General features: G+C 38.1%; 1 protein-coding gene across 1 annotated transcript in view; it reads left to right on the forward strand.

The window, feature by feature from the left end:
• The window catches only part of NKAP (NFKB activating protein), a 19,043-nt gene continuing 5,259 nt past the window's right edge, over positions 1-13,784 (forward strand). The window contains exons 1-8 of the mRNA XM_086389774.1: positions 1-515; positions 3,113-3,193; positions 5,179-5,249; positions 5,556-5,696; positions 7,463-7,526; positions 8,919-9,028; positions 9,127-9,202; positions 10,263-10,412. Coding sequence (XP_086245900.1) covers positions 130-515; positions 3,113-3,193; positions 5,179-5,249; positions 5,556-5,696; positions 7,463-7,526; positions 8,919-9,028; positions 9,127-9,202; positions 10,263-10,412 — 1,079 coding nt within the window. The 5' untranslated portion in view covers positions 1-129. The remainder of the gene's footprint in view (positions 516-3,112; positions 3,194-5,178; positions 5,250-5,555; positions 5,697-7,462; positions 7,527-8,918; positions 9,029-9,126; positions 9,203-10,262; positions 10,413-13,784) is intronic.

The raw sequence follows: 13,784 nt of genomic DNA on the forward strand, positions 1-13,784 counted from the left end.
GTTTCTAAGGTTTCCTCGGGTTCTGGCGGTGATAAGCCTGCCGGTCCTGGGAGCCAAGGCAACGGAGAATTTTTCCGGGCTCGCGCGAGCGCCCCCTTCACCCACGGATTCAGGGACCCAGCAATAGCGATGGCTCCGGTGTCTGGCTCCCGCAGCCCGGAGTGGGAGGCCTCGAGCTCCGGGGGGAAGCGTCGCAGTTCTTCGAAGAGCCCTAAGCCTAGCAAATCCTCTCGCTCCCCGCGCGGCCGCCGCTCGCGCTCGCGCTCTTGCTCTCGGTCCGGGGACCGGAATGGCCTCAGCCATCAGCTGAGTGGCCCCAGCCAAGGCTCCCGAAACCAGTCCTACCGTTCGCGCTCGCGGTCACGCTCTCGAGAGCGGCCCTCCGCACCGCGCGGCGCCCCTTTCGCTTCTGCCTCCTCGTCCGCCTATTATGGCGGCTACTCACGCCCCTACGGGAGCGACAAGCCGTGGCCTAGCCTCCTGGACAAGGAGAGGGAGGAGAGCTTGCGGCAGAAGTGAGTGAGACGAACGCACTTTCTTTCGCAAGCCCACCAGCCTTTAGAGTCCGATTTATCGTTCATTCCGCACCCGACTATTCGCATTTCGCTCTCTCTCCCTGACTTGGCGCGCGTTTTCATCCCTTCCTTCAGTCCACCCACGATGACGCCTTATTCATCCCTTTCCATCGTTAGGTTTTTCGCTCATCCTTCGGCCCCTTCATCTAATGCCTTGGTCTCCTTCCCGCTACCCCTTCCAGCCTCCTGGCTTGTTGCGGGCATGGTCAAGAGCCTCGGACCTGCGGGAATTACAGCATTTACTTGGTTGTGTCGTTGTCATTAGTGATCACGTTTTCATTCCCCAGTAGACTGAGCCCTTGGAAGAGCCCAGGTTATTGATCACAAAATTTACAGTGCGGAGCACTTTGTAGGTGCGCAGCCATTGCTTGTTGAATGATCAAACAGGTTTGAGACAATAGGATAAGTGAGTGGAGTTGTTTTGTAGTGACTTGGGAAAGGTTGAGATACAAGGTTTAAATTGGAGGGGAGGAGAACCTCTGAAACAAGATGTTTGACTAAATGTAGGAAAAAATGATCTGCTAAACTATAAGATTGGACTACATTGAGAAAGATCTTAAGCGGTCTCAATCTTGACCATGAAAAATGAGGTCAGATTGACATCAGATCTCGTTTAATGACAGTGAGTATTGGAGAGGAAAATGAATAAGGAGAAAGGAAAAGAATTATAATTACTGTTTTGTAAGCTTTAATTTTTTTACTTAAAAAAATCGAAGTATAGTAGATATACAGTGTTTTTAAGTAACTGGTGTACAATAATATAGTGATTCACTATTTTTAAAGGTTACACTTCATTTATAGCAGTTATGTGCTTTGTAATTCTTAATATCTAATGCTTATTGAGTGTTAAATTGTGTGTCAGACACTGTACTGATCATACTGTATGTGTTTAAAAGTACAAGAAATTAAAAAGTGTAGCAGGCATTGAGGGGCAGGTTAAGGTTTCAACAATTGGGAGATAGCTTGAATCTTTTTCTTCCAAAAGTGGGAAGCACTAAAGTCTAGTAATTAAGAGGACAGGCTCCAGAATCAGACTGCCTGAGTCTGAAGCCCTCCTTTGTTACTTAATACTTGTGTGACCTTGGGCAAGTTACTTAACCTCTCTTAGTTTGATTTCTTCACCATGTAAAAGGGAAAAATTAGTACAAAAGCTTTTTAGAGATGTAATGATTTAGTGCCTGGAACACAATAAATTGCCCTTAAGTGTTAGCTGTTAGTATTTTGTGCATGGGAACAGAAACAGTAAAAACAGTCCTAAGATAGATTGGAGACTGACTTCTCCAAATTAAAATTTCCAGAAAGTTACCCCCAGGCTGTGTCCATCAAAAAGCATCCAGTTTCCATACTAGACATTCCTCACCAATAGATGTCAGAATTCCTTGGATGAAATTTGCATTTGTACATTTAGAGGATAAATAATTTTAAAGTATCCACGAAGTTGGGTGGCAGGAGGGATAAGAACTTTACTGTTTGGTCTTTTTAGCCTGTCAAGCATTCTTCATCCTGTATGTATGTATTCAAAGTTTAGCTATAAGTATGTCCTCTATTAGATTTTATGTTACTTCAGGTAGGAAACCTGAGTCTAACTCTGCACAATTGTACCTTTTCCCCTGAATAAGGAAGAAAAAAATAATTTGTTTTAAAAAATCAAAAAGGATTTTATTTCTTCAGTAAGGTTCTTTTTTTAAACAAGTGGAGTCACAGCAGCTGACGTTTAAAGAAGTAAACCTTAGTTTTTGTTGTGTATTGTTTGTGTGTTTATAAGGAATATCAAAAATTAAGAGAAGAAATCACAAACATAAAATAATTTTGTCTTCCAAGGATAGAGAATTTACTCCTTTTTGAAAAAAATAATTAGGGGAAAAACAGAAAACAAACACTATATCTCATTAAGTAAAGTTTTGTCAAAACTTTTCTTTTACTTTCAGAGGTCCCTTTATTTTCTACTTCTAATGCTTCATTTTTATTTTCTTCATTAATTCCTGACTTTTTGAAAACGAAGGTTTGACCTTGTCAGAAGTAGAGAATTCTCTTTACTTTCATAAGGATACATAAACAAATGAAGTTATTTCCAAATGTAAGACCATTTTTGTCACATATTGCAGAAGATGAAATGAGCAGTTGGGAGCTGTGTGATGCATGTACTGGAAATGACACACTGGACAGCCTCCCAGGCTGAATCTTGGCCAGGCCTATCGGGCTGTCTGTAGTTTGTACTATTTGGTAGAACATCAGATACATCAGAACATTAGATCCTAATATTGAGTTAGATCCTAATGTTGAGTTTACTTTAAAAAAAAAATTTGTCCACCTCTTGTGGCATGCAGGATCTTAGTACCTGAACCTGGGATCAAATCTGTATCACCTGCAGTGGTAGCACAGTGTCTTAACCACTGGACTGGCAGGGAAGTTCTTGAGTTTAAACCAAGTTATTATTAGTTTAAAGTTTAAAATGTAGAGGGAAAACAGGACTTAAGTAGACCCCTTTGAATCTTATAATACATTTAGGAAACAGTTTACCTGCCTATCTCTTCTAGGAGACTAAGTGAGAGAGAGAGGATTGGAGAATTGGGAGCTCCTGAAGTGTGGGGACTTTCTCCAAAGAATCCAGAACCAGAGTAAGTGATTAAAAAATGCATCTTTTATATGGCAGAAACCAACACAATATTGTAAAGCAATTATCCTTCAATTAATAAAAATAAAATTTAAATATATATATATATATTTTTTTTTAAATGCAACATTTGTTTAAATCCAGAGTCTATGGTCAAAATTTTTGTTAAGTGAAGAACCTTAACTATAGCTCTTTTTTTCCCTCTTTCTTGTGATTTATGCTATTCTGTGCCTTGAGTTTTAAAAACATTAAACATACCTTAGGATTAAAACATGCTCCTAGTGGATTTTAGCATGCTAATTGTTCTCTTTAAATTGTAATTCATGGGATGCTAATTTCTTATTCATAAAAGGGTTCAGTGTTGAAACAAACACATTTATATTATTTTGAATTATTTTTTCTCAATCCAGTAACTGATTAAATGTCAGACATTAACATTACAAAAAGTTTTTAAAAATGAATATACTGAGTCTGTTTAGTTTCCTGTATTCAGTATTATTAAAGGCCTAATGCTTTTTCCTTTTCCTTATTTTTTTTTTTCCTCTGTGTTGTTGTTCAGTCATGTCCAACTCTTTGCGACCCTATGGACTGCGGCTTTTCTCTCTTTGGTGCCATTCAGAAGTTGCATCTACCCTTTGCTCTATTTCTGTGTTTTCTTTAGAGTTGAGACAAGGTGCTTGACAGGTAAACCTGTAATTTGCGACAGGGTGATAAAGCATTATTATCTGAAAGTTCTTTTTTCTTCTTAAAAAATTGTAATTTTTTCCCACCCCCTATAATTTTTTGAGATATATTTGACATACAATATTAGTTTCAGGCATGTTATAACATGATGATTCAATATTTGTATATATTGCAAAATGATCACCATAGTAAGTCTAGTTAGCATCCATCACCATGTATAGTTATAAAAAGTTTTTTCTTGTGATGGGAACTTCTAAGATTTACTTTCTTACCAACTGTCAGATATGCAATACAGCATTATGAACTGCAGTCGCCGTGCTGTGCATCACATCCCCATGGCTTACTTCTTTTATAACTGGAAGTTTGTACTTCTGGATCCCCACCATGTGTTTTACCCATGCCCTGCCCCCACCTTCTGCGCTCTGGCAACCATCATTCGTTCTCTGTATCTGTGGTGTGGTGGTTTTTCATTTTTTAGATTTCACATATAAGTGAGATCATGTGTTATCTTTCTCTGTTTGACATTTCATTTAGCAAATGCCCTCACAGGCTGTCCATGTTGTTGAAAATGGCAAGCTTCATTCTTTTTTAAAGATAAATAATATTCTGCTGTGGGGTATGCGTGTGTGTTTCTCATAGTTCCTTTATCCATTCATACATTCATGGATATTTGGTTGTTTTAACATTTTGGCTATTGTAAGTAATGCTGCAGTGAGCATGAGAGTCCAGGTATCTCTTTGAGATATTGATTTTAGTTCCGTCAGATACATATCCAGAAATGAGATTGTTAGGTGATATGAAGTTCAATTTTTAATTTATTGAAGAACCTCCATTCTGGAATCTATAATAGCTGTACCATTTTATATTCTCACTAACAGAGTGTAAGTGTTCCCTCTTTTCCATATCCTCAGCAACAGTTGTTATCTTTTGTCTTTTTGATAGTATTCATCCAAACAAGTGTGAAGTGATATCTCATTGTGGTTTTGATTTGCATTTCCCCAATGATTAATGATGTTGAACATCTCTTTATTACCTATTGGCCATCTGTGTGTTTTCTTTGAAAAAATGTCTGTTTAGATCCTCTGCCTATTTGTAAAATCACATTATTTTTTGGGTTTTGGGTTTTTCTTTTTTTAATATTAATCTCTTCTCGGATATGATTTGCAAATGGTGTCTCTCATTCAGTCCATGCTGCAGTCCCTGGGGTTGCAAAGAGTCAGACACAACTGAGTGACTGAACAACAACACTCAGTAGGTTGCCTTTAACACTCTTCTGATTCTTATTACCATTTTTTTAAAATTCAGCTCTGATGAACATACACCAGTAGAGGATGAAGAGCCAAAGAAAAGCACCAGTTCAGCTTCTACTTCAGAAGGTATTTTTTTAATTGAGAGCTTTTTTATTGAGAAATTTTTTTAAATACATTTATAAATAGTTGAACATTAGACTTTACTTTTACTCAAATTGCCTGTCATCATTTCCTTTTCAGTATTTCAAATACAATAAAAATCGATACTCAGAAATACTTCTGATGCTTGTATATGTATGGCTGAGTCCCTTCACTGTCACCTGAAACTGTCACAGCATTGTCAGTCAGCTATACCCCAGTACAAAATAAGTTTTTAAAAAAATTTAAAAAGAAATACTTCTTTAGAAGTAATTTTATTTGTTTTTTATGTAGAAGAAAAGAAGAAGAAGAAGAAGTCTAGTCATTCAAAAGAAAGATCCAAGAAAAGGAGGAAGAAAAAATCATCTAAAAGAAAACACAAGAAGTATTCTGATGATAGTGACAGCGACTCTGATTCTGACACAGACTCCAGTGGTAAGAAAGCCAATATCATTCTGCCCGCCTTGCTTCAAAACTAGTTTTACTTCTTAAAGTTTATTTTACTTTTATTTATTTTTGGCTGTGCTGGATCTTCGTTCCTCCGTGGGGGCTTTCTCTAGTTGTGGCAAGTGGAGGCTATTGTTCATTGCGATGCACACGCTTCTCATTGCAGCGGCTTCTCTTGTTGTGGGGCTCAGGCTCTAGAGTGTGCAGGCTCAGTGGTTGTGGCGCATGGACTTAGTTGTGTTCCCTAGCACGTGGGATTTTCCCGGACCAGGGATTGAACCTTTTCCCCCTGCATTGGCAGGCAGATTCTTAACCACTGGACCGCCAAGGAAGTCCAAAGCTTTTGCTAGAAAAAGGTTCTTTAAAATAATAATAACCCAGAGTTTTGAACATGCACTGACTTTGTGTCGGGCACCCTGCTAAGTGCCTGATAGGCATTATTGCTGTTTAATCCACACAGTCACTGTCAGACACATCTTAGAGTTGGGGAGACAGAGGACCCGAGCAGATTATAAGTCTGCTCATACCCAAGGTCACACAGTTGGGATTCGGAGCTAAGCGGTGTGACTCCAGAGTGGTTGTGTGTAGCTGCACAAGGCGTGTGGCACCGAACCAAGTTGGGGTCAGTCTTTGAGACATGTGGTGCCAAACCAGGCCATAGGGGGCTGCATCATCCCAGTGGAGCATCTCTTTTGTGAGATTCTCACACTCAGCAGTCAGCTTTGTGTGATTTTCAGAGGCATAACATAGGGGACCCTTCAGGCCAGCAGTTGATTTCTAGAAGACACTTCCTGTGGGGCTGCATCACAACAAAGCCGTCTTTTGGCACCCTCCCATGGCTGGTGATTGACAGAGGGTGCCTCCTCTGGGGACACATTTCTGTGGATTTCTCATCACAGGTACTCTGTCACTCTCCTGCAGCGTCCTCTGTGGCCTGAGAGTGACTTTATCTCCTCATATTGCACGTCCTTTCTCCTGACTCTGCCATGTGGTACAGAGTCCGGCTGCCTACAGTCCAGTCTCTCCTTGCATGTGGCTTGGCCTACTGGCTGCATGGATGGACGTGCATTACTCTTGTAATAAAACTGACTTTAGGAAGAACTAGCTTAAGAGTCACCTTTTCACGGTCAACCATTCCTCACCCACCCTCTCCAAACCAGCCTGATGGTGAGACTCCTCTGTGCGCCCAGAACACCGCCCCCCACTTCCCTGTCACTCGGATTCTACTGACCCCCTTCCCTCTGTCTCCTCCACTAGACTGAGCTCCTGGAAATCATCCCCCCAAACACACACATCATGAAGACACTCAAACATCCAGAAAAGTGAAGGGAGTAGTGTCATTAATGCCATATACAGTGCTCGTCACTCAGGTGTACCATCTGTTAGCATTTTGACATGTTTGCTTCAAATATGGATTTTTTTGTTGTTGAGATATTCAAGGTAAATTAAAATATCACACTGCCACCCTAAATATCTTTGTGTACATCTTTAAACAATAAGGACATTTTCCTATCTAATCACAATACTATTATCTCATGCAATCAAGTTAATAATAATACCCTATAGAACCAAATGCTTAGTGCAACTTTAATTTCTATGTCCCTCATTCCTTGCACATTTCCTAAGAATAAATGTTTGAATGAATTAAATCCTCTGTAACAACAAATAGAAGAGTTATAAGGTATTTATCTACTCAGAAGTATTAAGGTTTTAGAGTTAAAAATTTTTTAATTATAATATGCTTTAATTTGCAGATGAAGATACAAAAAGGAGAGCAAAGAAAGCCAAGAAAAAGGAAAAGAAGAAGAAACACAGATCGTCAGTTTTTTCTTTAATTTTTATTATGGAAAATTTCAAAAATATGTACAATTGTATAAAATAGTATAATGGACTTCTATTAACTATCACTCAGCTTGAACAATTATCAACTTATTGACAGTCTCTGCTGTCCACCCCCACTGTTACTTTGAAACCAGTCCCAGATATCATTTCATCCATAAAACTGCAAGTTTCTCTAAAAGATAGGCATTCTTAAAAAAAAAAAAAAAGTACAGTACTATTAATCCACATAAAATATTTAATAATAATTCTTCATTCAGGTCTCAGCAGTTTTTCAAATAGTTTCCTCAAATTAGAATCTAAACAATGTACATGAATTGTGATTGGTTGGTAGGTCTTTTCCATCTTTTTAAATAGATAGCTTTCCCTTCCCTTTTTGTTCCTGCAGTTTAGTTGTAGAGGAAACAATATCATTTGCCCTGGAGAGTTTCCTACAGTGTGGATTTTGCTGGTTGTATTCTTACGGTATCCTTTTAACATGCTTTCTGTCCTTTATATTTCCTGTAGATTGATAGATAGTTAGGTCTAGACACTTGATAAGGTTCAGATTTGAGTTTTTGGTAGGAATACTTCATAAGTAGTACTGTGTAATTCCAGCAGGAGGCAGATAATATCTGGGCATCTCTTTTTGTCATATTAACCTGTATCAATAGTCTTTGTTGAGGTCCCTTACTTCATTAGGGATTGCAAAATGATTCTTCATTTATTAGGTAAAATAATTCTATATGAGAAGCCTACCCTCATTAACTATTTGGTTACCCTGAAGTTTAGGAAGGGTGGAATAATTGCTTACTTGTTTTATGAGTTTTCAAAATAATGAGTTGAGGTTTTTTGAGGTTTTTATCATCATGAGCCCAAGGATTCAAACATATATGATGTTTTTTAATCCATTATACTGAAAATTACTGATGTTCAAATTGATAAGAGCTGTTTTCTTAAACTGCTTTATTTCTGCTATCTTTCTACAACATGAGAACTATGTTTTATTGTTCCCTTGAAAGTGAAAGTGTTTGTTGCTCAGTCTTATCTGACTCTTTGCGACCACATGGACTGTAGCTCACCAGGCTCCTCTGTCCATGGAATTCTCCAGGCAAGTCTACTGGATTGGGTTGCCATTCCCTTCTCCAGGGGATTGTCCCAACCCAGGAATCGAACCTGGGTCTCCTGCATTGCAGGCAGATTCTTTACTGTCTGAGCCAGCTTATGGTGAAATAAATAAGTTAAATTTTTTAATACAAATTCTTCTCTAACACATTTGAATAAGCTGAGCATCCAAATCATTTCAATCAGTCTTTCGCTGCCTTGAAAAAGTAAGATGCCCTTTAACCTGGGAATATTAAATCAATTTATATCAAATTATAATCAATGCAGGAAGAAATATAAGAAAAAGAAGTCTAAGAAGAGCAGAAAAGATTCCAGTGACTCAAGTTCTAAAGAGTCCCAAGAAGAGTTTCTGGAGAATCCCTGGAAGGATCGATCAAGTAGGTTCTTCTGATAGAGTTTGACTTCAGAACAGATAAAACACTGAATTAACTGATTAGTCAAAATGTGAATATGTTTCTGAATATCTTTCCTGCAGAGCCTGAAGAGCCCTCAGATTTGATTGGCCCAGAGGCTCCCAAAACACTTGCCTCTCAAGATGATAAACCTCTAAAGTAAGTAGGAGCATGTTTATAATCTCTGAAGTGCCTTCCCAAAAGTGTGGTCCTAACTTACTCTTCCAAGTATATCTTTCACTACTCCCTTATTTAGACCCAAAGTTTCTGTGCACTTTCACCTTCTTCCTCCAACATGCCTTCCCTTCTTTTCCCAGTCCTGGTTTCTTCGTTAACCCCAATTCCTTCCTGTTAAAATCCTTAACATTTCTCAAAGCCCTTTTCAAAAGGAGGGGCATGTGCTGATTCCCAATACCTTCCCTCTATAGGTAGGTGTGATTCCTACCCCTCTTTAATTCTTCAGTACTCACAGCATTTTCTTTTGTGCATTGTAATATATATTCTACATTGTATTAGTGTTATATCCTTATTAATGTATAAATTCCACAAGAACAGAGATTATTTTTACTGTATATTACAAGCTTTGAGTTTAATAGATATGAAGAATTTAGTGAATTGAATGAAGGGGTGGTAGTTTTTGTTTTTTGTTTTAAAATTTTTTTCTTCAAGTGTACTAGGTCTTAGTTGTGGGATTTGGGGTTTAGTTCCCTGACCAGGGATCAAACCCAGGCCCCCTGCACTGGGAACATGGAGTCTTAGCTACTGGACCACCAGGGAAGTCCCAGGATGGTAGTTTTCAAAGTCCCCTTGAATGAAAGTTAATAGAGAACTGTTACTGTATAGCATTATTATTGGCCGTAAGTTTTAAAAATATGTTAATTTGAGATATATTATTTCTCTGCTTTGTATTTAAAGGGAAAAGGAATTCACTGGAGGCAGAAGCAATAAAGACAACAGCTGTAGGGAAAATTGATCCATAATTGTAAACCATGAATATATGCTCACTAACATCAGTCCTTTTATTCTTCCAAAGTATCTCTGCATTTCTGGGTTAGTAATATAGGTCACAGTGCAGTGTTCCCTAATTAAATTAAGGTAATTTACATTAGGCTTCCCAGCATGCTGCCCAGTAACTGTTATTCCTACTGTTTTCTGAGAGAAATGATTTTTGTGCTTTCTTTTATAATGAACCCTTTCTTAATTCTATATTACTTTGTAGCTATGGCCATGCTCTGTTACCCGGTGAAGGTGCAGCTATGGCTGAATATGTAAAAGCTGGAAAACGTATCCCACGAAGAGGTGAAATTGGCTTGACAAGTGAAGAAATTGCATCATTTGAATGTTCAGGTTATGTAATGAGTGGTAGCAGGTATGTTCATTAAGTGCCCATTTCTAACGAAAAGTAGAGTATAAATGTTGGTTTTTTATTGGTTTTATTGGTATAAATATAGTTGTCTAAAATTCCAGGTAGGTATGCAACTCAGTTGTATCTCCAGCGTCAAAGAATTAGTCTTTCCAGTGTTGTTTTCTCATTCATAGTTTGATACAGATAGTTTATTTTCTGGAGGAGATAGTTAAATTTGGTTACTTATCAGTGCCGCATGAGCAATGTGGCATTCTGGTAGTTAAAAAAGCATTTTCATAAGACAGTAAAAGTTTCTGAGTTTGCCTGTAGTTCTCTGTGGAGAACATGGACTCTCTAGTCCTCTGGATACTGAGAATGAAGAGTGAAAAAAGATATGACAGAGGTCAGTTTCAGTGTGAGAAAAGGAATATAAAATGGGGAAGAAAAAGCAAAATACCAGGAAGAACAAGGAGAGTGAACTAATAGGGTTTCAATACCAAGATCAAGCTGAATTTTAAAACTTCATAAACTTTTAAAAGTGGGCAAATATTTGCAGGACCCCTGAAGCATCTTCAGAATCTTGGAATTCTGAGGACTGACATTTGAAAACATTATATCTAAGAACCAATAAGACAAGAAAAAGAAATGAGAGGCACAAAAATTGGAACAAAGGATATAATACTGTCACTTTTTGTGAGTGATAGAAAATCCTAAGAAATCCTCAGATGAATTATAAATAACAGGAATGTTTAACAAATGGTTAGATATAAAGTTAATACACAAAAATCAATTGCATTTCTGTGTACCAGCAACAAACAACTAGAAAATATAATTAAATGAAAGGAAAACATTTATAACAGTATCATCAGAGAATATGAAGGACTTAGTAAATCTTAACAAAAGAAGTCTAAGATCTTTATAGGAAAAACTATAAAACACTGAGACATTTAAGAAGACCTAAATAAATGGAGAGATACCATGTTCATGAATAGGAAGGCAATACTGTAGAGTTATCAGTTCTTGCAAAATTAAAATGTTAGACTAAAGGGCCAGCAGTAGCCATCTCATTTCTGAAGAAGAGCAGGAAGGTGATTTTTCCTACTGATATGAGGGTTTATTATGAAGCTTGCAGCACTTCACAAAGAGTGGGGAAACAAATGAACTGTTCAGTGGAATAAAATAGAGAGCCTGGTAGAGTTAATTCATGTATGGAACTTCATTACATGAAAGAGCTGCTTTCTCCAATCAGTGGGGAAAGAAGGAACTAGGCAGTAAATGGAGCAGGAAGAAAGTGGTCACCTGTATGGAGAAAAATGAAAGTAGAACCCTTTATCACTATATTTAAAAGTCAGTGCAGCTAGATTATGGACTTAAATGTCAAAAACAACTTCATTACTCTTAGTATAGAATATGAACAGATATCTATTAGATCTTGGGGTGGGGAAGTATTTCTTAAAGAAGACCAAAAAATGCACCAACCACACAATAATATATTGATAACTTTACCTGAGATAAAAGCAACAACTTTTGTTCATCAGAACATCTTAAAATAAGTGAAAAGACAAGTTCCAAGCTGGGATAAGATCTTGTAATACACACAACTGATAAAGAGTCAGTACAGAGAGTATTTAAAGAATTTCTGTAAACAAAAGGAAAGTGAGAAAATTACACAAACAGGCATTTGTCAGAATAAAAAAATATATGGCTACACATAAAAAGATGTTCATGATCTTGTTCAGATCATGAACTCCTTATTGCCAAATTCAGACTTAAATTGAAGAAAGTAGGGAAAACCACTAGACCATTCAGGTATGACCTAAATTAAATCCCTTATGACTATACACTGGAAGTGAGAAATAGACTTAAGGAACTAGATCTGATAGACAGAGTGCCTGATGAACTATGGATAGAGGTTTGTGACATTGTACAGGAGAAAGGAATCAAGACCATCCCCAAGAAAAAGAAATGCAAAAAAGCAAAATGGCTGTCTGAGGAGGCCTTACAAATAGCTATGAAAAGAAGAGAAGCAAAAGGCAAAGGAGAAAAGGAAAGATATACCCATTTGAATGCAGAGTTTCAAAGAATAGCAAGGAGAGATAAGAAAGCCTTCCTCAGTGATCAGTGCAAAGAAATAGAGGAAAACAACAGAATGGGAAAGACTAGAGATCTCGCCAAGAAAATTAGAGATACCAAGGGAACATTTCATGCAAAGATGGGCTCGATAAAGGACAGAAATGGTATGGACCTAACAGAAGCAGAAGATATTAAGAACAGGTGGCAAGAATACACAGAAGAACTGTACAAAAAAGATCTTCACAACCCAGATTATCACGATGGTCTGATCACTCACCTAGAGCCAGATATCCTGGAATGTGAATCAAGTGGGCCTTAGGAAGCATCACTACGAAGAAAGCTAGTGGAGGTGATGGAATTCCAGTTGAGCCATTTCAAATCCTAAAAGATGATGCTGTGAACGTGCTGCACTCAATATGCCAGCAAATTTGGAAAACTCAGCAGTGGCCACAGGACTGGAAAAGGTCAGTTTTCATTCCAATCCCAAGGAAAGGCAATGCCAAAGAATGCTCAAACTACCACACAGTTACACTCATCTCACACACTAGTAAAGAAATGCTCGAAATTCTCCAAGCCAGGGCTCAGCAATACGTGAACTAAGAACTTCCAGATGTTCAAGCTGGTTTTAGAAAAGGCAGAGGAACCAGAGATCAAATTGCCAACATCCTCTGGATCATCGAAAAAGCAAGAGAGTTCCAGAAAAACATCTATTTCTGCTTTATTAACTATGCCAAAGCCTTTGCCTGTGTGGATCACAATAAACTGTGGAAAATTCTGAAGGAGATGGGAATACCAGACCACCTGACCTGCCTCCTGAGAAATCTGTATGCAGATCAGGAAGCAACAGTTAGAACTGGACATGAAACAACAGACTGGTTCCAAATAGGAAAAGGAGTACGTCAAGGCTGTATATTGTCACCCTGCTTATTTAACTTCTATGCAGAGTACATCATGAGAAATGCTGGGCTGGAGGAAGCACAAGCTGGAATCAAGATTGCCAGGAGAAATATCAATAACCTCAGAGATGCAGATGACACCACCCTTATGGCAGAAAGTGAAGAAGAACTAAAGAACCTCTTGATGAAAGTGAAAGAAGAGAGTGAAAAAGTTGGCTTAAAGCTCAACATTCAGAAAACTAAGATCATGGCATCTGGTCTCATCACTCCCTGGGAAATAGATGGGGAAACAGTGGCTGACTTTATTTTTTGGGGCTCCAAAATCACTACAGATGGTGATTGCAGCCATGAAATTAAAAGATGCTTACTCCTTGGAAGGAAAGTTATGACCAACCTAGACAGTATATTGAAAAGCAGAGACATTATT

Source organism: Bos grunniens, chromosome X (assembly GCF_055505025.1).
Source record: "Bos grunniens cultivar Pamir isolate PY7600 chromosome X, Bosgru_T2T1.0, whole genome shotgun sequence".
Taxonomy (NCBI): Eukaryota; Metazoa; Chordata; class Mammalia; order Artiodactyla; family Bovidae; genus Bos; species Bos grunniens.